The sequence below is a fragment of the Pezoporus occidentalis genome, unplaced genomic scaffold (assembly GCF_034315485.1).
Source record: "Pezoporus occidentalis ecotype Australia unplaced genomic scaffold, CSIRO_AGI_Poc_V1 ctg172, whole genome shotgun sequence".
NCBI lineage: Eukaryota > Metazoa > Chordata > Aves > Psittaciformes > Psittacidae > Pezoporus > Pezoporus occidentalis.
This window is the reverse complement of record NW_026913554.1, coordinates 802,859-830,797: the sequence shown is the minus strand read 5'-3', so window position 1 is coordinate 830,797 and position 27,939 is coordinate 802,859. Positions and strand designations below refer to the sequence as shown.

Sequence of the window (27,939 nt, the reverse complement as noted above, 5' to 3'; positions counted from 1 at the left end):
TGTTGAACATGGGAGCGAGCCCTCCCTTGCCTTCAGCTCCAACGTGTGTGATGGTCACCTCCTTCCCCAGGTGCTAACTCTGCTTTGGTGCACGCTCTACCTCCCCTGTGCAAGCCCACTAGTGGAGGGCAGAGTTTTGCAGGTGTACGTGCACACACAGCAGAGGTGAAGACGTCTTTTTTTCCCAAATGCTTTTAAATGCAATTTGACTGCTTCAGGAGAACAAGAGTAAACCTGAATAATCACTCAATCAGGCAGTTCTAGTCTCCTGACTTTTAATAAGATGCCAGGTACAGTCTTAGCCTTTCAGAAACTGTTAAGCAGGAAATTGCAAGCATTTTCTCTTTGCTTCTCATCTGTATGTGGTGGCTGTTGCCAGGGCTGATAAATGACTGATGAACGGAGACTGCAAGAGGATAGGTGGGTTCCTGTTCCTGTGAAGATGACAAAGGACAAAAAAAAAAAGCGTGTTCCTGAAGTATTAACGGCTGGAACTCATGGTTTTTTTTTGCATTTCCTGACCAAATGGAACTGCCAGGCTGTTGAGGACAGGGCTTGCTCTGGCTCTACCCACACAAAGCCTATGACAGAATCTCCACTAAGAGTGTGGGGCTTGTGGCAGGCATCCCAGGGCAGGGCTGTGTACCTCCATAGGTGATTTGTGAAGTAAGTGTATTTCTCCATCTCATGGGCTGTGGGCAAAGAAGGATGCAGGTGTAAGTAAAGTTTAGAACAGGAGCAGGCACTGGTCAAGTTCAAGCTTTGCCTTTGCCCAGCCTAGAAAGAGAAGGGAGAGGTATCCATTCCCTAGCATGGATTGTAGGCCAGGCTGAGGCTGTGAAGGGCTTGACACTGAAAAGAACTCAGTTCCTGCAGTAAAGGTGAATGTGGTGTGTGCATGGATAGGGCTGGAGAGCTCTGGAGCTGCACAGAAAGTGCCAGGAAAAGGAACTCTGTTGACTTGAGGAATGTATATTTGATGCAAAAGGTCAGGACTGGTGTAGGACTCAGGACAGGCAGCCCTTGTTTTCTGTAATACACCTCCAACGTCAAACCTTCCACTTCAGTTCTCCTTTTCCCTCAGTTTAACCACTGGGATAGAGGAACTCAACCTAACTTAGCATTGCTAATCACTTTCTACCCTGAACATGCAGTCTGGTGAGTTTCTTGACCAAGGGTCATTGACTGCATCTCCCCCCCCTCCATACTCTTCAGGGCCATGCCTGTGATGACAAAAGAGGTGTTGGTTCCTCACCTCACTCGCATGGGGCACTGTAGCTCATCACTGTAGTTTCTTCTGGAAGAGGAGAAAAAAGTGCTGGTGAGATACACTTGCCGAAAACCCACTAAAGCAACTCAGCATTGTGCCTCTGTTTTCTAGGGAAGATGTTCCCTAAGCTAACAGGCCATGACTGCCTTCTACTGTGACACATGAAACCACTGGTTTGTGTCAAAGACTCTGTGTGCAGTTATTCTGGATTCACCCAAGTCACGGTGCTTGTGAACTTTTTTAAGTCCCAAACAGCTCCATTATACTAATGGATTCCTCACTTTCTGAAGCAATAGGAATCCCTAGTATTCCTCCCACTAGGGCCCCAGAAAACAGAGGACAAATTATTTTCAGTGTCATTTTTCTAAGGGGGCCCTCACTCTTCTAAGCCATCGTCTCACTATGGTCCCTCTGCCTTTGCTGCCTCCCACAGAATGAGCATACAAAAACATGTGTCTGAGCTTCTTGCTCTCCTCTTGTGGGAAAGTTAGACCTTAAGTGGATCTGCATGCTAACTTCAACCTTGCAGGTTCTGGGACCAGAGAAAGAAGGATTTACCATTTTGAAACCAAAGAGGTTTCAAGTCCATCACTAGAGAGCTTCTAAGAGGCAGTTAGATAAAATAGATGTCAAGTCTCAGACAATTCCATCCCTGACAACTTCAGAAAGTCTCTTTCCAGTGGTACATTTGGGTGGTTTCTGCAGTACAGCATCAGAGCTTACCTGGCATGTAGTAATCATAGACCTTGATACTAGCTGGCTTACGATCTTTCACTTGCATGTCCTGCTGCACCATCAAAGTGTAGGTGTGAGGCTGCCTAGTCAGCTAAGACCAAGAGATGCAAGGATTACTGCCAGAACCAAAGTCGTGTAAGACAATCCCTTCTACCTGCTCCTTCTGCTTTCCAGTCCATGTTAGAAACATCGTTTACTTACATTTTTGATCACTCAGCTCATGAGAGACATCAAACCCACAGACTCAGTGTGCATTGGGTATCTAAATGTGTTCCCAACCAATCCCACATTCCCCACACTGAGCTCTGCTCTGAGATCCTTCATGCATCTTGCCTGACTGGCTACTTTCTTATACACAGTCCCATTACATCAGCTCTCATTCTCCAGTCTCCCACAGCCTTCATCATTAACCCGAAAAATGCAAGGCGTGGATGAACAGCTGCTGGATGATAGTAGTTACATGACCTGCTGTTGATCCAGTTTCACTTTGTGCTACCTGGCAGCCTGAACTGAAATCTTCCTCTGTGCTGCCATTCTGCTCTGTGCTGTAGATAAAGTCAAAGCAGCATCTCTGTAAGCGTAATGCATCCACACGACAATAACCTGCTTACTATGAGGCTAGCTTAGCTCAGCTTGTTGACAACTGGGGATGAAGAATCACAGAAATGTAGAAGTGTTCTTGGAAATTCTGAAGTTTCAAAATTCGTGCCAGGTCTTGTTTCTGGTGCTGTACCTAGAGAAAGGCTGGAATGGTTGTTAATCTGTGGATTAATGGGACTCTGGCGCGAGCACTGCTGTTCACGCAACCATCTGGTTTAATTTTGAATGATCTTGGCAAACTCCATGAGCAATCTTGGGTGCTCCCTACTACATTCAGGCTCCTTAAGGGCTTTCTAAAAATTCAGGCTTGCTTGAATTTGCTATATGGATCCTACTACTACTCCCCCAGTCCTGATCAGACACTGTATATGGACTTTAAACAGTGTCTGATCAGTGCCAACAGCTATAGTCTTAACATCAGAGATAGTCTCATTTCATTCAAGCAAGGTCATGTATACAGGCTCTATAGCTGAACTACTGCAGGCTGACAAAACACACTTCTCCATGTCAGCAAATGTGGCTGGCATGTAGGAGAACAGCTCTGGAATCTTAAAATACTAATGGAACCCAGATACAAGAGTAAGCTAAAAGCTGTCTACCAGCCTTTAGTCCTTTTAATGATGATGTTAGCCTGAATTCCACTTACTTCCTCCAGGTAGAGAATGACTTGGTCAGCTTTGCTTTCAACTTTCTTCACTAAAGGCATTTTCTTTAGCTGAAAATAGGGGGGAGAGGGGAAATGTCAGAAAGACTCTAACAGAAAGCAGAAACATTCAGGCATATTTGTGAGAGCATGGGCAAAATGTTCACATGGCCAAAGGAGCCTTGGGGTAGAGGAAGGCAAGGTGCAGCCTGGAAGAGACTTTGGGTGTAAAGATTTCTTGGGAAGAAGACAACTGTGTTTTCCCACCCACAGGAATGATCACAGTTCTGCATGCAGTCCTTCATGATGGACACCCACCGCTATTCCCATCCCAGCTGGGCAGAAACTCATGATCTCACCTCTTCCAGCGAACCTGCCACGGGGCTGTATCCTGACAGCAGCTCCACTTGGATCAAGACCATGTTGGTGGACACACGGTTCCCTGTGTAGCTGCAGCAGGAACCCAGGGGACAGCACTAAAGTTACTTTCTGAGCCATGATCTCCAGATACTCTGCCCAGTTTCAGTACTCAGGTGAAAAAACCTGTCTTTCCTTCCAGTGTTTCTCTTGTTAAGCATACCTGTGTCTGTACTGTAATAAATCTTTGTGCTTCCTCTGAGTTCTCTTCTCTTTTAGTTACGCTGAGCCAAGGACAATAAATCCCTTGGAAGGCTTCTGGAGTTACCTTCTCTAGGCATGTCAGGGAATATCACATCCTCCACCTGCTTTCTTGGCAATTTTGTCCCAAGTCAGGACAAAGCAAAGGTGCAGCAGAGGAGAGTGATGTGACAGTGAACCAGGAGCAGAGGAGGGAAGACTTAATTAATTAAGCAGCCAGTCCCACATGGCATTCACATCACTAGTGTTTTGAGACCTAATCCTGGAAAGGGGTGAGACCCACAGACCTTGGGAGAACTTGTGGTGACTGGCATGATCATGAGATAGGACTGTAGCCTGAGCCATCCCTCTGGGGCCTTGTACCTTTCACCCAGCTGAGGAGAGCATGGTTAAATGAACAGGGACATCTTAGCACTTGGACCTCATGAGTGAAGGGGATTCCTGGTCACTAAGAGACTTGTGTGGTGCCAGAAGCCTCTTAGCACAGGGAAGGCAAGGGTCAACTGAGTGTCTCCTACCGAGCATGAATGGTGACAGGGAACTGGGTGATGTTGGGTGCAGTGCACTCTGTCTGCACAGACACAGCAAAGGTGACATCTTGCCTCACTGGAGGGATGTGGTACCGCAGAATGGCCTGCAAGGACAGAAAGAAGCTACTTGGCAGAGAGCAACAGGGTGGTTTTTTTTTTTTCTGGAGAGTATCTTTGTCTAGTGTTTGGCTGCTGTTTGCTGTCTTTCTTTGGTGTAAGAGAGTGATGTGATGTGGTGGAAATGGAGGTTCTGTGTGTGCACTGGCCCTGGTGGTGTTCTCTCGACTTCTTGGAGGAAAGCTGCAGCTCTGACTGAAATCTGATCCAGATTTCATTTGGGAAATTGCTATTCCTTTCCCTTGGATCCCAGCTACTCTTATGAGCCTTGAAGCCCAGATTTCTGCAAGTCGCAGCAGTCTGTTTTCAGTGTTGGCCAAGTGGCAAGATGGCAACAAGCCCCTGGCTTTCAAAGCTTTTCCTCAGACAGACCTTTTCTCCTTGGCTGGGCTTACCTGCAGGAAGAGGCACCCGTGGCCCTGCACATGCACAGTGTAGTCTTGGGGAATGGCTGGCAGCTCCACTGTTTGCAGAAGCAGGCGATTGGTGTTGTCTACTCGGATGTTCTGGTTGAAACCCTCAGAGGAGAGAGAAACCTGAAGATCAGGGCCATCCTTGCTGAAGGTCTTGGTTGCATACAGGGCTAGGGCTTCCAGAGCAACCACTGTGTCCTGAGGAAAGAGACACACATTGAGCAAAATAGGATCCCTGCTTCCTTTTCATGCCTTTCCCTCCCTTATACTGCAGCTACAGCACAATAAGGATTGAGCTTTCCCCTTGGGCTTTTAGTATGGGATTAGCTCAAAGGAATACAAATATTCACATTTTCCCAACTCTCAAGAGCTGTAAATCCATGTATCTTTTTTCTTTCTTTCTTTCTTTTTTTTATTTTTTTCTATGGGCTGTGCTAGAACCCATAGCTCTCAAACCGTAGCCTGCTGTTGCAGGTTCACTAACGATGATGGCTTAAGGGGATTACCTGGGTTGAAGCAAAGCCTCCATAAGGGTTTTGCTGCTTGGTGAGCCAAGACACAATCTGGGATGCCTTTCTGATTTCCTCTGAAGACAAACTTGACTTCGAAAGGTGAGCCATGAGGATACTAGATGTCAATTCCACATCAACAGATGGAGCCTGGTACCAATAGAGAGAGCCTTCTTCCCGTTTGGACTGTTGACTCCAGAATATATGGTCATCTAAAGATGGAGTGGGAACACTTATGGAGCGTGTAGCTGTATCTAGTGGTCTTGGAGTCTTACTCAGCCTTTGTGCCTATGTACTGAGTGAACACTGGCACAAGATATGGCTGCATATCGCCCCATTTGACCCCCACACCCTGCTTTTCCCAGTAAAAACATAGGTCTGCAGTCTGGGAAGAAGCTCTATAACATCCATGAAGCTCCGCTGTTTAGATGACTGGGAGACCTGGACTGTGAGATCATCTATAAAGAAAGTCTGTCTCACAGTGTGGGTATAGCCTGTGACAGGTTGGCAAACAGAGGCTATCCAAGCCTTGGGCTCCCCACTCCTGCCCTCTGTTCCCTTGGTTGTTCAGCCCTGGGATCTCCACACAATTATGCCAATGGCCCTCCCACCTGCCCCACAGTCTTTGATACCTGATGTTATAGCGGCCTTATCCAGTCTTTTGAGGATTTTCTGCCTGAGGGCTTTATCACCTGCTACTGCAAAGGCATTTGCAGCTAGTGCCAGACTATAGAGGTTGGAACTGTCAGTGTCTGCATTGACCAGGTCCTTTATACATTTCAGAGCTTTCCACACAACTGGGTCCTAGAATACAATTGAAAGCACACCGGTTGCTGGCAGTGTGTATGAGGAGGGAATGCAGTATTGGCATGTGCAGAGGAGCATGGAAACAAGAACAGGACACATGGGGAGAAAACTGGTAGCGTACCCATGTGTCAGAGGCAGAGCAGCCCATCCCTGCTGCTGATACTCACAGAGCGTGGCATCCCTGAGTGTATGAGAGCTGTGATGATTGCAGAGCTCAGCCCCAGTCCTTCCTCCACTGCACCCTGCAGCCATGACAAAACAGAAAAGAGGAGGGCTGCTGTGAGAAGGGAGTAGTTTTACCGTGCCTTCTGCCCCCCAAGCAAGAGCCAGTGCAGGCAGTGGTGTTAGTCCTGTTCCTCCTGCTAAGGAAGTGCCAGGGCTAGTTTCTACTCTTGTAGGTCCTGCTTACCAGAGACCTTCTCAGCCACAGTACCCAAGCTCCTCTGGGCAGATGATCCCCACCCTCTGTTGAACACATCCCCCTTTCCTCTCTCTTGCAAAAGATATTTAATAGCAGATTTCAGTGCAAAGGGAAAGTGATGTTCCCATGACCCTGTGCAAGGTGGCATCTCACATGGGGGCCAGGACAGTGGCAGGTATATGGAGGAGCAAAAGGAAAGGTATCTTTTGAAAGGGAAAGTGAAATGTCCCTTTCTCTTCACTCAGAGGATTAATTATCTGAGGTTATGTTCCCTGAACTGCTGGTGGCTGCACAACTGTAGTGGTTCTCTGAGTGTGTCTGTGTATGGACCACGCTGTATTTCTGAGTGCATAGGGCACACCTCTGGCAAGATGAGTCTCACATGAGTAGCTACCATCAGTCTTCCATTCATTCCATTTCTGACTCTCTCTGTACAAGAAGGAATTCAGACTGAAGGAAGAAATGGCAGCTCAATAATGGGAATGGAAGCTAAACCAGTTTACCAAGGGAACAATATAGAGCTTGAAAACTCTGAGGCATGTGTTAGCTTTTGAGATGGGGCTAGGACAGGGCACTGAATCAGGTCCCACACATGTATCATCAAATGCAAACCTCCATCCTTCATAGCCTGAAAAGGTGCCACCATGAGTAAGCACATCTCTGAGTGTCACTTAAGGGTGACCTTGGGCACATCAGAGCCTCCTTGTTGTAGTAGCATTCATTTGTTCTTGGTACTCAAGTTGGGCCAGAAAGTGAAGGAACTCTGAGGTATCTAATGAACAACCAGAACATGTCATACCATCAGACCATTGTTGAAGAGCTTCCCCACACTCTTGAAGCAGCCAGATGGAGTCTGACTTTTAATCAGGGAATTGGCAGCATCTTTTATATTCTGCTCATCTATGTGGATGAAGTCCTGGGCTTGGCTGAAGGTCTTGAGGACGAGGGCCGTAAGCCTAGAGCCAAGGGAGAGAGAAGAAAATCAAATTGAACCAGTCACTGATGCCCATCTCCACTAGGAGATAGGAGTCTTCTGTGTCTTTCCCTATGTCATTCTTGGAGAAATACCAGCAGGCTAGAGCCTCTGTGCAGATGGAGAACTGGAAGCAGTGCACATGAGGTAGATGCTGTTGAAGCTTGGGCTTAGATCCATTTGAAGCAAGAGACCAAAAAATCACTGGCAGCTCAGTGCTCCCCCCAGAACACTGCCAATTCAAACAGGGTGAACTTGTGTGATTTAAAGCCTGGAAGGCTGATACATAGTGAGCTCAGTCAGCCCCTTTCCCAACCCTGCTTGGGCACAAAGCACCCTGAAAACATGGAAAGAAGGTGTCTTTGCAGCCAAGTTTTCAGAATCAGTCTCAGTTGGAGTGTCTAAGCACACACAGTCAAATTGGAATACCTCCAGGCAGTTCATCGTCATGGTTATCTTCCAAAAAGTCTCAGGAGCAGTTTTTGTTCTAGACTCCACAACTCCAGACTCCTTCAGTTTCCCCAGACCAAAATCCAAACCAGCCGGAGCCTGACCAGGTCACGATGTTGTTCCTCAGCTGTGTCTGGATATTTCTGCTTACCATGTGTTCCCTGGCTCACTTCCTTCCCCAAAGGCACTGTATGAGCCATCTGCATGCTTGTACAGGAGTTGCCGCTGATATCCTGTGGGAAAAGGCCGGGGGTAGTGAAGATGCTCTGTGTCTATCCTGTTCTCAAGGTGACAACCTGCCCTACCAATCCTGCTGGTCCTTATAAAGAACATTGTCTCTGAGAAATTCAGCAAAGGGCTTTAAGAGGAGTGATCCAGAGCAGCCCTGCCGAGAAGGACTTGGTTGATGAGAAACTGAACATGAGCTGGCTTCAGTGTGTGCTCTCAGCCCAGAAAGCCAACCGTATCCTGGGCTGCATCAAAAGGAGCATGACCAGCAGGTGGAAGGAGGTGATCCTGCCCCTCTACTCTGCTCTCGTGAGATCTCACCTGGAGTATTGTGTGCAGTTCTGGTGTCCTCAACATAAAAAGGACATGGAACTGTTGGAACAAGTCCAGAGAAGGGCCACGAGGATGATCAGGGGACTGGAGCACCTCCTGTATGAAGACAGGCTGAGAAAGTTGGGGCTGTTCAGCCTGGAGAAGAGAAGGCTGCGTGGAGACCTCATAGCAGCCTTCCAGTATCTGAAAGGGGCTACCAGGATGCTGTCAAGGGACTGTAGTGATGGGTTCAAATTTAAACAGGGGAAGTTCAGGTTAGATATAAGGAAGAAGTTCTTTACTGTGAGGGTGCTGAGGCACTGGAAGAGGCTGTCCAAAGAAGTGGTGAACGCCCCATCCCTGGCAGCATTCAAGGCGGGGCTGGACAGAGCTTTGGGTGACATGGTCTAGTGTGTGGTGTCCCTGCTTATGGTAAGCGGTTGGAACTAGATGATGTTAAGGTCCTTTCCAACCCTAATCGTTTTATGATTCTATGAGTGCTCTGTACCCCTTGCTCAGCTGAGACACAGTAGCCTCATTTACACTGTTCTAATTCCCATTGTGTCAGGCAAGTGACAGGTTTGCACAAATCCTGTTCAGCACCAAGCCTCTGCTGAGATGCCCCTGCACAGCCTACTGTAGTGGATATCACCAGCTTATTTATGCAACAGGAGCAGAAATCCACTCACCACTTTCCAGATAGCCAATTGCCTTCTGTTTGATTTCTGGAGTCAGTTGTCCTGTTTCTTCAAGGTATCGTGTGATAAAAACATTGGGGGCAAAATGAACCATATTCTGCTCACCACAGCCACTGGACATCTGGAGGAGCCCATCTATGTTGTCCAGTGCTGTCCCCAGAATATCACCTGTAGGGCAGAACCACAGCTTTGGAAATGTTACATATTCTTGTATGTAAAAATTTTCTGGTCTCCCTGATTCTCCAGATAACTTAAGACCGGTCTCAGTTCACCTCTGCTCACACTAAGGCGACTTTTAAATGCCTAAAGAGCCCTGTAGGAACAGTGATATGGTATCTTTCCCTTGGCTGGGTGATATTCTATATTATAATATAACCTATATATTGTAATATATGTTATAGATGTTAACATCTAGATGTTATAATATAATTTATGTTACATATAGAACTATCTGGCCCAGTGTCACTTGTATGAGAGAGATGGGATACTTCTATGGATGTCATAGGGGCCCAGTATCACACCTTACCGTACACAGTTGCTCTTGTTACTGTTTGCTAAAGCAAGCATGGTGGCAGCAAAAGAAAAGACTACTGCACGGAAAAATCTTACTTTCCATGATCCCCCTAAATCTCACCTAAGAAAGTGATGTGGGCTCTCTCTGACCCAAGGACCATGTTCTCTGGTATAGTGAAACTGATTGTCTCTGAAGCTGAAGTTCCTGAAAATGGCAAAGGTATCAGAACAACAGGCAGGAAGGAGACGGCAGACCCAGAGGCATTCCCAGGAGATGGTGGAGACAAGGCTGGGATCACCTAGTTAGCTGGTGAAATTCAAAAGAGAGGATGACACAGAGATCAGGCCACCCACTGATGGATGACTGTGATGTGGTTATGCAGTGGCTTGGTGCTGCCAGAAGCTTGTAGTACTGGCTAGAGCTGAATGGCTTTGCCTCCCCATAAAAGCTCCAAACCCCGTGACTTTCACCTCCCCATGCACCTCGAGATAGCCCTCGAGTTGTTCAGACACCACACTGTTTGTGATAAGTCTCCTCTCTCTGTGCACATGTACAGCCCCAGTGGTAAGGCAGTCCGGGTCTCTGGGGTACCTGCACCTACCTTTAGGGCACAGGAGTGAGGTGTGGGTCTTTTCTTCCAGCAGCCCCTCTGCCTGGTGGGGAACAGGCTGGTCAGGTCAGAAGGGAGAGCAGTAAAACGAGACAGCAACTGCACAGCACCCCAGCTTCTTGCAAGCACCTTTTCCATGCAAAGGGCTTCACACAGATAGCAGGTATATGCATTCTGGCAGTGGCGTTTCATTGGGAAGCAGTTCTAAGCTGCTACATGGCCTTTGCCCCCATTGCCCTGCTAGCAAGCAGTTCTGATGTCTCTGTCCCATCGAGTGAGGTGCTCAGCCCATGAACCACCCCAAACTACCCTTAGAATCGCTCCTTGACCTGCCTCTCTGAGAAACGTGACTACCTGCCGAGCTGACCCTTCCTTCCCACAGCCTTCCCACTGGGCCATTTTGAGCCTGACCCATTTCTGACCTCACCAGGAATCATGCTCTGACCTTCACCAGCAGGTGTTTAACCACTGTGTCCTTCCCTCCGGACTCTGGCACAACAGCTACACTCTCAGTGCAAACACCTTCCTGCTCCATCACCTCAGCAGTGACAGTGAAATTCACCTTCCCTGCAGAACAACACATCAAAAGGCCAGTTGGCACATCCATGCCTACATTCAGTTTGTTCAGCCTGAGGCTGATCACTCATGCTTTGCGTAAAGGTCACTCTCATTCCCAGCTCAGCTCTGGTTTCCTCAAGCAGCTCTGCCAGGACCTCCCACCCCCTTGTCCCCTTACCTAAGTTTGTAGCCTTTACATCCCAGAAAAAGGTTTTTGCTGAGTCAGGACACAGACAAATAGTGAACTTGACGTTTGCATGCACAAATTCAAAATCCATGGACTCCTTTAGGCTAAGCTGAAGCTAGAGGTGAAGCAAAAGGGAATTCAGGTTACAAAGCTTTTCCTTTCAGCTCCTGATCCAAGTATCAGTCAAGCCTATAAACCCAGAGGGAGTGCGATGTCTGCCCTGTTGCAGTACCTGTGTGACACCAACAGCCCATGGACATCACAGTCCTGTAGGTTTGAGCTTGTGGAAAGGGATAAGCTGGACAGAGGTGGCTCCGCGTGGAGCTTTGTGAAGGGCTTCCTTGGTCACTTTGCCGAATGCCTGAGGAGGCAGCCCCTTGTCTCTATCAGTGAAGAACTGTTACCACACATCCCCCAGCCCAAAACCATCCACTCACCACCATGCACTGCTTCAGGTAGCTGAAGACTTTGACTTTCAGCGGAAATGACTCTCCCCGAAAGACAGAGTAGGGCAAGGTGGGTTCCACGAAGAAGGGCTTGAAGCTCCGCAGGCTGGTGGTTTCTGAGATTCCAAACCCATGGCTCCCTGAGGTGCAGAAGGTCATGGCTCTCCAGTCTGTGATACTGTCAGGTACTGTGACAGCTAGCTCAGCAGCCCCTGAATCACTGCGGAGAAAACAGAGTGGAAGGGGCTGTCCCATCCCTGTAAAATTTCTTTTGGGAAGACAAATGCAGAAGGACTATGAGTATGAACTGGGAGCGCTTGTGAAGGTGTAGGGACTCCTAGGAAGTAGGACAGAGGTGTGAGAAGGATAGCAATTAGGTGGGCAAGGAAGGACTGAGAGACAAACGCAAACCAAAATCGCAGCATTGCATCTCCAGCTCTTGTTTAGTGTGGGCAAACAGGCCTTCCAGGGATCCATGTTATACATCCAGCCTTTGCTAGGGACTACCATATGACACTCCTACCACACTACCACCCAAGCTCCCAACCACAACGCAGCAGTCACCATTACAGGTGTCACTTACAGATCTGCATACACAAAACAGAAGACAGTCCCTGCCCTGAAATGGCAAAAATCCTGCCAAATGAGATGCAAAGCTAGAGATCCTATTTTACAGATGCAGAACATTGGCACATGGGAGAATTAAGAAAGTTGAGATACGTGAATGAGGGGAGAGCAATGGATGCTGTGTAACTTGACTTTTGCAAAGTCTTTGGCACAGTCTCCCTTAGCAACCTTGTAGCCACATTAGTGTGGACTGGTCAAGTGGATGATAAGGTAAGCAGAAAATTCACTCAATCACTGTGGACAAAGTGTGGTTATTGGTGACACAAAGTCCAGCTGGTGGCTGTTTACCTGTGGCATCCTTTAGGGACTGATACTTGGGACAATACTGCTTAATGATTTTATTAATGACCTAGATAATAGGACAGATGTCATCCTCAGCAAGATTAGCAAAGTAAGCTTTCTATGTTTTAGCAGACTATACCTTGCTGGGGAGGGGTTCCTGATATCTGGTATCTTCCTATAGGGGGCCTATAAGGATGCCGGGGAGGGATTCTTCATTAAGGACTGTAGCGATAACACAAGGGGTAATGGGTTGAAACTTAAAAAGGAGAAGTTTAGGTTGGATATAAGGAAGAAGTTCTTTACTGTAAGGATGGTGAGGCACTGGAATGGGTTGCCCAAGGAAGCTGTGAATGCTTCATCCCTGGTGGTGTTCAAGGCCAGGTTGGACAGAGCCTTGGGTGACATGGTTTAGTGTGAGGTGTCCACGCCCATGGCAAGGGGGTTGGAACTAGATGATCTTAAGGTCCTTTCCAGCCCTAACTGTTCTGTGATTCTATGATTCTATATGCTGCAGGAAAAGGTTGTAAGTAAGAGGAACCTTGACAAGCTGGAAAAATGGTCTTGAAAATTGATAAATTCTGTATCTGGAATGGAATAATACCATGCAACAGTACAGGCTAGGAAGTGACTTCTCCAAGGCAAACAACCTTGCAGAAAAAGAGGTGGGGGTTCTGGTGGATAACAAGATGAACATGAGACATCTCATGAGCCCTTACAGCAATGAAGGCCCTATACTTCTGGACTGTGTTAAGAAGGCTGCAACCACTGGATTGAGAAAAGTTACTTTTCCCCCATATTTGTCCACTGCCACGAATGGGACCACATCTGGAGAACTGTGTTCCATTTTTGCCTTCCAGTATAAAAAAAGGAACTGACATACTTCAATGCATCCAGTAGAGGACTATCAAGATGGTCAGAGGGCTGGGACATGTGATGTACAAGGAATGGGTAAAAGAACTGGGGTTTTCAAATTCAGGAGGGAAAGGCTAGGGAGAGAGTGATCTTTCAGCTTTCTAAAACTGCCTATTGGGAAGGTGTAGAGACAAAGGAATCAATCTCTTCTGAGGTGCGTATTGATAGGATGAAAGGTAACAGACACATATAAGATTAACAGACACATGGAAGATTCTGACTTGAGATAAGGAAAAAAAGTTACCATGAAGATGGTCAAACACCAGAACAGGCGTCCAGATAGTTTATGGAACCTCCACCCTTGGAGATACAGAGAACTTGTCTACCACCTGATCTAACTGGACCTGCCTTGTGCAGGATGATACACTACAGATCTTTGGAGACCTCTTACATCTGTGATTTTAACTCCAGGATCATATGAAAAATCTCAAGCAGAGCCAGAAACTGAACCATTGTCCTTATTCACTTCTCCACACCTCACTTTTCTTTGTGGGCACAGAAGGCAACCATGTCCTGGCTCTGCTCCTGCCCATTCCCTCTCTGCTGTGGCTGGTAGGTCTGGATCCATGTGATGTAGCCCGTAATTACTCACTTGATGGGAACCAAAGTCCAGATGAATGTCTCTGGAAACCAGGTACGTACTGGCCCTGCCTCACTACCCAGCTCAATGTGCTCTGACTCTGCACGTTCAACTGCAGCATCAGCATCTGGGTCGAAGTTGTCCAAGTCTGGCAGCTCGCCATAAGCTATTGGGAACACAAGCATTCATTCAAAGGGAGAGCAACTGTGAAATCAGGGTAAAACTCAGCTGGGAAAAGCTCAGATCTCCATCCCTCCCACTCCCACTCCGATCCCCCTTGTCCTCTCCAAGGTGCCCTCAACCTTCTTCACTACTGTCTTCCACGAGATAACCCATGAAACCATGTGGGTTCCAGTATGTATGCTCCCCCATGAGGAACTCTACCTACTCACACTTCTGCTGTCAGCCCCTGAAGAAAGGCCCAGTGCCAATCTTGGCTCATTCTCTGGTTTCTAGCAAGACCTTTCCTAGTCTTACAAACAGATGTTCCTTCCTTAGGCAGCTGCCTCATTTCCCCCCTTAAACATATTATCTTCCTGCCTGCCAGCAGAAGCTTCCAAGCAGATTCTTCTTATGCAGCCACCCCTCTGCCCCTCCAGTGGACTGGACACACACATGTCAGGACCTTTCCCCTTACATCTCCTGTGCAACCTCCCACTCATCTCTGGAAGCCATCCCCAGTTCCTCAGTACACTGCATGTTCAGCTGCCCTTGTGCAGCCTGTATGTTACCCGTGATTTCCAAAGAAACAGGATAAATCGAGATGTACACATGTAGTCGTAGTAGGAAGTGGTCTGAGTGCGGCACTCGATTGGAGACTTGATTTTAAGGCTGGTTAAAAATGTTAGACCTGAATTCTGGAGGAAAGAAGGGGAAGAAGAGAAGATAGATTTCAATGGAGAGGGTGGTGTATCTGAGGGCTTGTCTCTGCCCCCACCTCCCAGCCTATCAGCCTCCCTGTGTTGTTGCACCTGAGCCTGACATGCAAATTTATACAGGGAGAGAATGCAGAACTCCCATACCCCCCTTTTCTCTCAGGTGCTTTTCTTTTACAACCTCCAATTTCCTCTGACTCAGGATGATATTCCCCTCTCCTTCCAACCCCTAGACAGTCTGAGGGTCTTGAGCTTGGGATAAAGGAGTTCTAAGGATCTGTCTGAACAATAGGAATTAATCAAGCTGGGAGCATGGAAATCTCTTAGTTCAGAAGCTTGGCAAATTCAGAACCTGAACTTGCCAGCGTTTACAGGAAAGACAATCTGAGAAGCTACCCAGCACTCACCTGGGATCCAAAAGGGCTGAGCTCTGATACATCAGGTGTTATAGAAATTAGATTTACCTTCAGAAGTTCGTAAATATCTGGCTGGGACACTGCATAAGAGTATCTGTTGTACATGAATGGTGATATTGTTCCTGGTGGAAGGGTGGTCTGAGGGGACCCGATTGCTCCTGGGCTCTTGTGGATAGTACAGTAGTCACTGTAAGAGTCTGTGAGGGTGGTGGGGTGGTCCTGAGAATAGCTGAAAATATAGTACACCTGTAAAAGAGGATGAAAACAGTACAGGTCAGTGTGCGGGGTGGGAAGGTTTTAATTTCTGTCCAGAGACTTCCCGTTACTGCAGAGGCAGAGCCTGGATCCAGCCTGCCACAAAAGCCCAGCCCCAGAGGTTTCTGAGCTTCATGGACAGCCTCTGCAAGTTTCAGATGCACAGCACCAGAGATGACCATGAGCACCTCTGGGGTATGGCTGCATGGCTGTAGCTGCTTCTAGCTCGTAGGTTGTACCTATGAGCTCCATGCGCACAGTGAGTATAGATTCTTTGCAAGCTATCATTAGATAGCCTCTTGTATGACTGAAGGCACATCCTGGATCCATGAAGACAATGTCAACATGCAGTTCAAGGATCCTGAAATGAATGGGTGCAGGAAATGGAAGATTCTTGCCATCTGGTTACCACTGTGGCAAGGCGCTCTAAGTTTAACAAGGATATGGCTTTGGGCTGTACTTGGGTGTGACAGGGTGTTGTTCTATTATGTCCCTTTGTAGAGGCTGGAAATTTTGACTGTTTTTTGATGTTGGCCTTCATTGTTTTTATTAAGCCATGTGCTTTATTAACCAGTGACTGCAACCATTAGCATCTCTCCAGTATTAGCAAGGAGGATCAGCACTGAAGTGACTCACGCTATCCCTGGATAGCTCAGCCTCTGGCCTCAGGAGAAGGATGCTCTGGTCTACAGCACGGATGCTGCAAAGGGAGCCTGGTGCAGCCTGCAAATGGAGACGGACAGCCGATCCTGGGAGAGCCACAGAGTCTGAGAAGCCAAGCTTCACCTGAAACAGAAGAGGGACTGAATTCATTGAGAAGACCGTGGCTACTGGATTCTGCTGGATATCTTTTGGCATTCGTTAGCTACCCTCCAGTCTTATGTTTTGTGCACCACTTACATGGTTCCTGAAGCACTTGGAGACCTTCAGATTGAAGGTGTCAGCTGCCACTTGTCCCTCAGCAAAGGCAGTGTAAACAAAGAGGGTAGCCATGGGCGAAATGAGGTCAATGGGCAGAGTGACATTGAAAGCCCCACTGTACTGACCTGAAGGAAGAGAAGAAATAGAAAAAGTATAGGAAGAGGCAAGGAAGTCTGTCTCCACAGATTACAGCAGCAACATGCTTATCTTCTAGAATACTTCTATACAGTTACTTGGACAAAAATTATTCTGCCTTGTTTCTGTGGAGGTCACAGCTAGACGAGGATGTAGATTAGTCCCATTCTGTAGCAGTGACCTTAAGACATGAGGGATCTTGGCAACATTGTGCACTTGGAAGAGAAATTACTTTCCACCTGAGTCCAACAAAAAGATTCTGTAAGTTTTCTTGGAGGTGTCTGGCAATTCCTGTTTGGCAGATAAACTCTAAAAATGTCATAATCTGATCAAATCTGATCCTCTTGGTTTTTTGTGCCAGATCTGTTGTTTCCTGTTGGTCTCTTTTCTCTCCTTCCCCATTTAGGCTGGAAGGGCTTTCCTGTTGTGTTTAGTCTATTTCTATCCTGTTTCCTTAATCCATTCCTGGTATTTATATGCTCTTACCTAGTGGTGGATCAAGAAGTACTGTTGTTTGGCCATGATGCACAAGGGATCCTCTGGCCAAAACCTAAAGGGCAATGAACAGAGCAAAGGGTTAATAGTGCCTCTGCTCCTTGGACAGCAAAGAGCTGTGTGCTGACAGAGACCCTTACTGGTTGCTGGTGCTGCCCTGCACTCACCAGGTGGTAGAAGTCTGCTCTGTCAGCCCCATTCCCCAACTCAGAGGCTAGGATGCGATAGCTCACAGGGACCTGTTGCACATCCCCGCAGGGCAGCATTGCCTGCACTGGCTGGATCCTCACAGAGCTTTGGCTGGAAGAGTAGAAGGCCCTCAGGGTGAGGGATGCAGTGCCATAAGACACCTTCACATTCCGTCTGCTTAAGTCCTCCATCTGGGTCTTTGCCTGTGGCACAGAAAAGATGGCTCAATGTCTGAAGATTTCTTATAGCTTTCCCTATGCCAAAACCAAGAGTGACTGGAAAGTGGGCTCTGAACTCTCCCAGGGTAAGGTGTTTATATCAATCTCAGCCAAACTCAGTCAGCACCATCCTGAGGAGTTTTACACTGCCCCCATCATGCCCTGGGATAACTAGAGCCTAAACAGGAGGGATGGGAGCTACAAACTACTAGGGCTTGCAGCCTGAACTGCAATGCTGCTGCTACCAGTGTAGCCACTCCGGGGCTCCAGCAAGGTCAAGAACCACCATCTAAGATACTCCATACATTCTAATACAGACAGGGCTTCCCTTCAAGTACCTTGAACTTGAAGTTTAGATAGGATGGGCATTAGAAGCCCCACAAAACCCTTTCCACCCTCAGACAGAGGTCCAACATAGGTGGACCTCAGTCACAGCTTCTTGGAGCTTCTATCCCCTGCCCCACCTCTCATGATGTCTTCTCACTGCTCAGTGTGGCACTAGGAGTCAGAATGCTGGCTCTGCTATGGGCTATTCCTCTTGCCCTAGGTCTGTTATTTCCCTACTCCATGCCTCCATCTCCCTGGCTATACCAAGACAATGACATAGATCTGAGGGATACATTGTTTAGCACTAGCCAAATCCAACGTAATTATTTGGCTTAACCTGTAGCAGAACTTTACTGCTGTTGTCCCATGCTGATGTCTCTAAGATGAAAGAGGCCATCCCAGTGTCATCTGTGAAGTAGGTTTTGGTCTGCTTCCTGCTACCATAGGACACTGTAAGAATCACCTCCTTGTTCTTCAGGTGTGTCCCATTGGCACTTTTGAGTTCTAGCTATAACAATGAAGAGAACCATCAGAGAATTGGAGGTCTCAGAACTGAAAATCTACCTCCCAGTAGAAGTCCCAGTTCCCCTCTCTGCAAAGGGACTCTCAGGGTGAACCCTTCAAACCCTCCCCATTTAATGCAGCAGCCATCTCATATGGGAAAAGCATGTACCTATCATGTGGTCACACCTTTGGGTTACCTCTTAGTAGAGGTGTCGAAGGAGAGACTGGGACAGAGGACTGTGCTAGCAACTTTAGCCAGCTCAGAGTAAGGGGTCCCCTCAGTACTTCTGTACCTGCCATCCACTTTGGCCCAGGTACTGGGCTTTCCATGTTTCTGCCCTGTTCACTTACATTTCCATAGTAGGGAGCTCCCTGCTGATAGTAGTAACTTGTCCCCAAGAATTGTAGAGTTGTGACATCAAAAGTGATCTTGCAGTTTTCAGTGGTGTTGAACTCCACCCCTAGGAAAGACAAGAGGTGCAGGCAGGTGAGCATCATGCATCTGAGCAAAGGCAGCAAGATTTGATGGACTGAGGTAAGGGATTGTAATTTCTCCATGTAACTTTGGGAGTCATTTAATACACACACACACACACACACACACATACACACTCAGCAATAGTGTCCCTATATTCTGGCCTGCCAGAAAGACAGCAGTCTACCAGGAAGTCTCTGCCAGACGGTTCTCAAATGCTCTTTCTGACTTTATTTAAGATGGTCCCACTAATAATTGTCAACTCCCATTCTCCTCCCATTCTCACAGCAGTGTCACTAGAAGGCAACATTTTTCCTTGCCTTTACCACGTTAGTTTATAATCTGCTGTCTTGCTATGTGATGCTCATCTGAAATCACTACAGTTGCTTGCTAAGTAAATGTGTGTCACTGCTTTCAGCAAAGGGCTGCAAAACATTTTCTCGTAAGGAAGGGTTTGTGGAAGTCCGTAAGAAAGAAAACCTTACAGGATGGGATATTTAACAGGAGCTCTGTACAAGTGGCTTCATCTCCCTATCTGGGATGTGGAGGTAAGTCTGATGAGGAGCTATTAACAGTACAAAATCAGGGCCTCTTGGTTATCCCTGGTTGCTCTGAGTATCTCCTCATTCCAATGGGCCTCCCTAAAGTATGGGTTAAGAACAAAACAACCTGGGCTTTCCCATTTCTGTGCACATTTCTATGTGATGAGAAAAAGCAGCTCTTGTCCATCTCTGCCAAACCAAGGTGACTGTCAGAGCTGTCCTGGCCACAACAGCTTGTGGAGGAGCAAGCATACTAGTAAAGCCCATCCTGCAACTGGGAGAACTCACATGTCCTGTGTGAGTCAGACTTGGGTGGTATTGTACATGAGAATATCCATGCTGCCATGGTGCTCCTCGGAAGACACAACCCTCTGAACACTTGCCCCCACGAGAGCCAGTGCAAAAAGCTCGAGTGGTTTGATGGGAAGAACAAGGATCCATAAGAAGTCTTACGGATGAAAACCCAAAGACAAGCGTGTTGTATGACTGTAAACTAAAATATTTTCCATAATGTGTAGAATCTGGCTTTGTTACCTGTTCCACTTTCTTTCAGAAAAGCCACAACTTCTAGGTTGAAATCATAACTGTCATCGCGCTTCTGGTGGTAAATCTTAATATTCACATCAGTGGCAAAGCAGCCATCCTCGTTTGTCTGGGGAAGTGAAATTGTATCTGTTAAACAATCATGCACTAACCCCTTCTGCAGTGCAGATCAAACCCAAGGCCCAGAAATCTAAAAGTACATGACATTTGAGTTAAAGGAACAATGCCCATGCTGGTATTAAATATACTTCTTTTCTGTGGAATAGTCACTAATAGGAGGTTGCTGTTTCATACATCTCATCTTTCACATGCTCACTCATGTGCCAGTAGCAAACATGAGTTGTGATTTCTCACTGACATGATTTCTGCTAAGGCAGGATTTAGCTTTAAGATGTGGCCTGGGTTACTTAAAAATATATAAACAAATCTAGATACATTAATTCAACCCTAGAGATGAATGAGTAAAGTCTGTGCTGAACTGCAGTTGGTTGCTTAGATGGAAGAAGTGATTTCTGTGTCTCCAAACTGCTGTTTCTGGGAAACAGCGCATAGGCAGTTATACAGATTAAAAAGGGTGCTAAAAAGCATCCAGTGGAAGTGAATTGATGTGGACAGTGTTTTTACTTTTTATTGTCTTGTTGCAATACCTGTTTTGTAGTCAAATCTACAATAGTTAGCTTGCCTACAGATGCTTTCTCCTTTGAGGGCAGTCAGAGAAATCACTAAGATTGCTACACTGGACATACCAGTCATTCATCCTCAAGCAAAGAGCGTGCTGTTTCAATAACTGATGTCTGTCTCAATCCTTCCTTTAGTATTCTTCCTTCTTTTTACCCACTTTTGCAACAGGAGTGGATGTCCCATGTGCTCACCTCACCAATGTAATCCTTACAAATACTGCGCTTGGCTTTGGAAGACTTCCGATTATAGCGGATAAGCTTACGGCACACCACAGCCTTCACACTGCCCTGGACTGGTTTCCCATATGTGTACCTGGAAAACATAGCAGAGAAGACTTACACTCACATACAGAAACACTGGCTCATGGGTGAATAATGTCAGCTTTAGCCTGTGGTTTGCAGCTACACAACCCAGCAGCCTCCAGTATTTTCATGGTTCATGAGCTCAGCAGATACCAAGAAGTTAAAATGACTTAGAATCACAAAATCATAGAACGGTTTGCATTGGAAGGGACCTTCAAGCTCATCTAGTTTCAACCCCCCTGCCATGGGAAAGAACACCTTCCACTAGACCAGGTTGACCCCATTCAACCTGGGCTTGAACACTGCCAGAGATGGAGCATTAACAGCTTCCTTGGGCAGCCTGTTCTCATGCCTCACCACCCTCACAGTAAAGTATTAAAGACATAATCAGATTGGCATAGAAGGCAGTGGAAGGTGAGTTCTCTCCAAATCAACACTAGTCCCATCAGGCAGTGCTAGGAAACATAGTGCTGGCCACAAGTTGAATCATTGGTCCTTCCACACTGGCACTAATCAGCGCAGTAGAGGTAATGTATTGTAGAGAACATGCTCCGCTGAAGGGACCCACTACCACACTTTCAAACTCACAGAGAAAAAAAGTAGAGATATAGGCATAGAGAAAGGTGAGAGTCCAGGAGAATTCTTTAGCAAAGGATGTCAGGGTACCAGACTTTGGTGTGGGGCTAGGGTTGGTAGAGATCACTTTGAGCTCAGTTATTGATAGTTGTGCAGTTTCCAAACCAGTAGGAATGCACCTTCTGCCACAATAAGTCAGCTCACATGCCACAGACGTGGAGACGGAAGTTCTCCTCCAAGATGGTGACCACCTGAGGCATCTGGATGGAGACACTGAACTTGGGCAGCACTGTGTGAAAGCAAGAGAAATATAATTCATTGAGAATAGAGAGAGCTCATTTGTTCTAATCCTGTTCTATTGTTCTCAGAAAATAACTCTCTCCTTTCATTTCTTGATTACCAGCATAGGGCCTGGTAGCACCAGCAGACCAGCCAGGAGAGTGTGGTGGGAATAGACAGCCTTAGTCTCCTTCCCAGAGCACAGCTACGGGATGGTGCCTCAGTTCATTCTCAGGACGTGGGAGGGGAGAAAGCCAGTGGGTATGAGTGGAAGTCAGTGATTATACCTACTGGCAGGCTGTGTGAGAGAAGAAGTGTGAGAGAAGAGGGCTGGAAGCAATACATCTTTCTCTGCTGCTCTCTCAGATCCTTACCGTACTCTTCTACTCTGAAGGTATGTGCACGGTCGGGCATTTTGATGGTGTACTCTCCAACCTGTGCTTCTGCAGCCAGAGGGAAGGACAGATCCACAATGCCTCCCACAGGTGTAACATTCAGCCACTGTGCGATTCGGTTCCCTTTGGGGTCCTGCATAGGCAGTAGTAGAGAGTGGTTATTTCCCAGTGCAAAAAGAATTGTCACAGCATGGTCTGAGCACATATCCTCTTGTCCTGACAGCCCAGGTCTATGCCACAGCCACAGTGCTCAGGCAAGCTCAAGCTCAGGGGATAGGGCTTTCTTCCTTGTCTCACTGACAGTCAATCATATTATTGCTCTCTGGTGGCACTACCATCTCACTGGCTGCTGCAAAACTGTGGTTTACTGCCTGTCTGTTTCACTAAGAGATAGAGGTGGTCCCTCTTAGAGCCCCCGGTGGTGATCTGAGCTGGTATAGCCTCCAGGTTACTGTGGAGAGGGTCAGTCCTGAGCACACATGTTTTCTAAGGTGTGAGCTACTTGGGAATGATTACTGGGGAGTGTGACATCTTGAATCCCCAGGAGAGTCTGGGGAAATGAGTCTGGGACTTCAAGCAGGGGACCATGAGGCCATCATAGAAAGGAGGATCTAAAGACCTGGGATGCAAGGGCATTTGGAGTTTTTGTTGACTATCACCATTAGTCCATGATAGACAGTGTCCTCCCATTGATGGTTCTTGGGAGGGCAAGATGCAGAACTCTTTCCGTGGTCACACCAGCCAGCCAGGAAGGACTTAGCAGTGAGTGGATGGGTGCTTTATAAACATATGGAACAAGTGGGAACTGATGTTTGAAAAGGTGAAGCTCTACCAGAGCACTACACTTGTATAAACTGGCATAAAGCATTGCATAGGTGCCTCAGGAAACGCGTGTTGATTGCTTGGTGAGTGTAGCATGCAAATGTGTGTTAGCTGCTGCCAATTGAAACTGTGTAGTATTTGGAACAGTGAACTTCCTGCAGGGGTTACAGAGAGGTTCCAAATTCCCCACCACTTTCAGGTATCTTTCTTCAGCTTGGGTGATTGTGGCCCATATTTTATGTGTAATATTGAAACTAAACTAAAAGATTTTAATAACATTATCCTGGAAGGTGCTTAAGAAGTTTCTCTAGCTGTGTAGCCACAACCCTAACTGCCCAAACTTTCATATTCTGTATGTTAAATATAAAAGTTCCTTTAAATAAACTTCAGGATTTTAAAAAATCTTCAGTTCATGGGCTGAAGGGAATAAATGTTCTGTGACCACTCTAGAAGACTGGTTTTCATTGGCACCCATCATTTACTGTAGGGACCCCTGTGTGATCAGTATCGTGACACTTGCAGTGCCAAACCTGTGTGCATACTAAAGGAAGGAAGGGCAAGAAATCGAGGACTGTTCCCATTCATTCTGAAGTAACTGGCTTTCCTGCATCCATATTTCCCCACCATCGTCTCCAGACCTGCGCCTTCCCCAAGGTGACAAGAGTTCACCACTTTCAATAAAGTAGGTGCTTTACCTTCAGTTCCACCAGGCGGTGCTGTGGGGAGGAAATAACAGTTGCTGGTGAGTTGCTTTCAGGTAAGTGAGCTATACCCCACACCGCTGGCATCTTTTATTCCCGGACCATCCATGAGCCTTCCCTAAGTAATTCCCAGGGACTGTTAGTTACCCAGCATCATGAGCAAATCCTGCATTGCAGGTGGTGCCCAATGCTATTTGTAAGCAGCAAAAGCAACACTGAGACTAGCTGTCCACAGATGGACCACCTGTCTGGGACAAGCACTGACCCACAAGTCATAGAGGCAAGCTATAGCATTTTCAGACTTATTAAGGTTTCTCCTTTCTTGACTTACCATTTCATTGCTGGCAATGAAGTTCTGATCCAAGGTTACAATTCGCAACTTGACTATAGAGCAAAAGAAAAACAGGACTGGCTGAAATGAAATCAGGTTTGTTAATAAGAATGGATGGCTAAGAAAGACGTGCCATGTGCTTCACTGAGAGGGTGTGGGCAGCAGCTAGAGACCTCCACTCCTGGGCCTATGCTCAAAGGCTTGCTCTGAGCTGGCAGCCTACTAAGAAAAGAACAGTGGTAGGAAAGGCAGTGTGGGCTGCCTATGCTGGTGAGAAACACCATTTTACTGGACAATGGACCTGCAGCGGGCACTCTGTCTTGCCTGCAGTGAAGGTCAGGCCAGTGGAAAGGTTGGAGAAGCATGAGGCAAACAGCCGTGCCCTGCAGTGATTTGAGCTGTGCTACAGGGCAGTGATGGGGCCTGTACAACCACAATCCTTGTCTGAGGAAGTCTGTGGGAAAGAGAGGGATTTAGGGCACTGACAGGCTGTTGTAGCTTTGACTGGAACAATCACAAATATAACACACTATTGTCTTGAACCTTTCTTACATGTTAGCCAAGACACACAAGCCTGGGTCATACTGGCATGCTGTGTGAGTAGGGCTAGTACTGGAGAAAACATGCACCATGCTGATGTAGGAGAGAGGTACCTTCAAATCCCTCAAAGCCTAGAAGGAAGATGATGCCTGTGACCCATCTCCCTTGCAGAGCAGGCCCTGCTACAACCACTAGAGGCTACCCCATATTTTGTGGCCTAGGGACTGCCCTTTCTCTCACAAGACACGGCATTCTGTCCATACCAATCTGTCCAGGCCTGTACACAGGTTTGTCTGTCTGGATAAATGTCCTCTTGTATGTGTGCTTGATTAGGACCTTCTGCTTCTTCTGAAACTCTGAGTTGTCTTCCAGGACTGTGATAACAATAAAAGCCACTTCATCGTGATTTCCAACAGGAGGAGGGACCTGCAGGTGGAGTTGTAAACATCGTTCAGGGTGGATCCCATTCATGAATCCCCAGAGTCTTACAATAATGATTATGATACTGCTTCTATATTGCTCCAGCTCTTCTTGCCCTGAAGGACCTCACAGTACTTTTCAGAATGTTTTCTAGAAGAGTGATGCTTCAATGGGGCTACACAGCAAGAAGGACACTGGCAGACCTATACAGGCTGAAGCAGAAGATTCAGTGCCCAGTTAAGGTGTCCCCATGGGGAGACATAATTCTTTGCCTTCCCGCCCAACAAGAGAAGAACTCATGCACTATTCACCCTAATGACAACCCTTGAAAATATATTCCTCACCTGGAAGCTTGCGCAGTGAAAGAAGGTGAGCTGAGAGATGGACTGAGTGATCAGGGTCTCATTCCCAGCTTTGCTTTGCAAGGTTACGGTCACATGGATGGGGACTGCTTGCTTTCTGCTGAGCTGGAGGCACACTGTCTCTGAGAAGGGGTAGTAGAGCTGAGATGGTACAGCCACAGCATAATTTCTATTAAAAAAAAAAGAAAAAATGTTAAATGAAACTGGTTTTCTAGGAGGACAGGATTGACAGTAGGATCTGGGTACTCCTAATAAGACTTTTGGTCTCTTTGTTCCACTATCATGATACCAGTGAAACAAGACTACACCGTTCTTCTCCCCGTAGGTACTTCAGCCATTAACACTGAGTCTGCATAATATGCTGCATTGCACATATAAAAAGATAAAGTCACTGCTTCCCAAAGTGAGTATCAAAATCAGGGGAAGAGACCCTACCACATCACCCAAGGGATCATCAGCAGAGCTTGTCGGCATTGCAGGCTTCCTGAGACTTCAGCTGACACTAGGTATCACCATCAGTTTGCTTTCCCTCCCATCAGCTACCCTTCAGGGTCAGAACCACTGCCATGCACGTGGGAGCCAGTGTCCCTGCTTTGTCCCCCAGATGGAGGGTCTCCTGAGCACCTTTTCTTCAGACTCCTGTCCTCCTTGCTCTCTTCTGGCAAATCTCACACCTACAGCTACTCTCTAGCTGTGTCCATGGATATGACACCAAGGAGCTGTTCATATTGTTTGGGCAGGAGGACAGGGCCTGGAAAGGTCAGAACAGGAGGAGGCAGGGACGTGACCTGCTGGCAGCTCTTAGCTAGAGCTCAGCACCCTGGCAAGAGGGAGGCAGGGTCCTGCTGGCCAGGAGCCTTCAGTGCTTTCACACTTGAGTGCTGTCAAGCTGCCTTGGGCAGCGTGTCTGCTGCTAGTACGAGGGGTTCTGATAACAGATGCCTTTTTGATTTTCCTACTTAAGCTGATTCACAGCATTTCCCCCCTGCCACTGGGCCAAAGGATGGGATGAGCACTAAAGACTCACAGCTTGAACCTCCCATACTTCCCTTACTCCTAATGACCCTTTACTGTGGAACATTTCCTTAGACCCCTTTGACAATTCATACCTTGCCCTTGACTTTTGAGCATTAAGAGTATGAGCCAGCATCTCAGAGGCTGTCATTCAAGGACCCTGAGAGGCAGGCTGGATTACTTTCTCACAAAGCTACAAAAGACACTGGTATACAAGGAAGGGCAGTAGACAGCCTTTTCAAGCAAGCAGTATTTCCATTAAGCAAAGATTCATGCTGAAGGTAACAGTGGGGTTCAGGTAGCAGTAAAGCATCGTTTGAGTGGGAGCCGTGTCAGCCTATGGGCATGTCCTAGAGGAAGAGGCTGTACGCCTGCTGGAAAAGAATTTTAAAACTAGACATGGCAGGAGGGAACCCAGCTACAGCTCAGTGTCATATTTCCCACCGTAACATCTGCTGTTTGAGCACAGCCATCTTTCTGTTTGCGTGTATGCCATGGCTGCAAAAGCAAAGGCCTTCAAAAAGCAAGAGCAAGCTCACAAGCCGGTATATCACAGCAGTGCCTGCTGGAACAGGAGCTGCATTCCTGATAAAGTATATGAGGAGAAGCAGTACTGGGATTTGTCCTTGCCAGAGATCTGAGAAAAGGCATGGAGGGAGCCAGCCAAGCCAGAACAAAGACACTGCTTTTTGAAGAGCATTCGTACTAGATACCTTGGGCTCATGTTTGCCCTGTTTGTAAAGTCACCCAGCTTTGTCTGCTAATGATTTAAATGGTGGCCTATGGCTTTGGGAAAAAAAAGCATAACCCAAAAGGAAATATAATCTGGAGCACAGTAGGAGATGTGAGATGTTGGCAGGTCGCATGCAGAAAGCTGGCAGAGTTGCTGTGCCTGAGTCCTTGCAGAAGTATATGGTCTACATCAACAGCGCTAAAGGGAGAGCCAAGGAGCAGAGGAAGTGTGGGGGGAAGGATGCCTGAGAACCAAGTGAAACCCTGGCAGTATAAGATATTATACCTCTGTGGAAAAACACTCCTGGTTTTAGGACTTTTGCCCTGTTCCTGTCACACCACCACCTCACCCAGGATTCCCCACAGACCAGAGTGCATATGCAAAGCAGCTGAAGTTCTTACAGTCTTGCAGGCATTCCAGCTGTGCTAGGCAGGAGGAGGATGCTGCCCCACAGGAAAGTGATGCTCCACATAGCTGATTGCAGGTCAAATCCCTCCACGGGAAGCTTAGCCTCTCCTCTGTCCCTCTTTCACCCCTGCTTCTGCTGTCTTCCTTCATCCAGAGCTGAAGGACTACGCAGCTCCTGCCCTGACAGGGTGTTTGTCTCACTCTTGGCTTTGAAACCAAGGAAGTGGAAATCATGCTGCGCATGGCTGGGGCTGGGGTGTGGGCGGGTGGGAGGGGTGGAGATACTGTTTGCTGCCTGCACACCAAAGGCCTCAAGGCTTACTAAGGTTTGTTGGTGTTTGTTCTGCCAGTGCCCTCATTCCTTCCTGGAAGAAGCGAAGCACTGTAGCATGTTACACTCTTTTTGTTGTCTGTCTTGCCATTTAATTTCAGACACAGCT

At 47.2% G+C, this 27,939-nt stretch overlaps 2 protein-coding genes across 6 annotated transcripts in view; one reads left to right on the top strand and one right to left on the bottom strand.

Annotated features, from left to right (window-relative positions):
• The window catches only part of LOC134161348 (alpha-2-macroglobulin-like protein 1), a 28,029-nt gene extending 24,375 nt beyond the window's left edge, over positions 1–3,654 (top strand). Inside the window, exon 36 of the mRNA XM_062614069.1 lies at positions 3,522–3,654. The gene's annotated coding sequence lies outside the window, so the exon portion shown is untranslated. The remainder of the gene's footprint in view (positions 1–3,521) is intronic.
• On the bottom strand, positions 190–27,676 carry LOC134161341 (alpha-2-macroglobulin-like protein 1). Of its 5 annotated transcripts, XM_062614047.1 has the most exons (37): positions 27,493–27,676; positions 25,327–25,513; positions 24,826–24,988; positions 24,023–24,075; positions 23,686–23,706; positions 22,148–22,301; positions 21,699–21,783; positions 20,808–20,928; positions 19,927–20,044; positions 18,727–18,836; positions 18,209–18,379; positions 17,305–17,529; positions 17,129–17,192; positions 16,487–16,632; positions 16,223–16,372; positions 15,380–15,577; positions 14,810–14,897; positions 14,053–14,206; positions 11,631–11,859; positions 11,185–11,308; positions 10,894–11,015; positions 10,440–10,506; positions 9,959–10,042; positions 9,316–9,492; positions 8,238–8,319; positions 7,463–7,619; positions 6,410–6,484; positions 6,068–6,239; positions 5,433–5,647; positions 4,909–5,124; positions 4,385–4,500; positions 3,608–3,698; positions 3,252–3,320; positions 1,994–2,096; positions 1,256–1,297; positions 647–692; positions 190–434 (listed from the first exon to the last, which is right to left on the bottom strand). In XM_062614047.1, the coding sequence occupies exons 1-35, from the start codon at positions 27,561–27,563 to the stop codon at positions 1,257–1,259; spliced, it is 4,419 nt and encodes a 1,472-aa protein (XP_062470031.1). In that variant the 5' UTR covers positions 27,564–27,676; the 3' UTR covers positions 190–434; positions 647–692; position 1,256. The 5 variants fall into 5 exon arrangements, with proteins under 5 accessions (XP_062470031.1, XP_062470029.1, XP_062470032.1 ...); XM_062614045.1 differs by lacking the exon at positions 647–692; XM_062614048.1 differs by lacking the exons at positions 190–434; positions 647–692 and having other exon boundaries at positions 952–1,297; positions 10,440–10,491.
• Between the last annotated feature and the right edge of the window lie 263 nt (positions 27,677–27,939).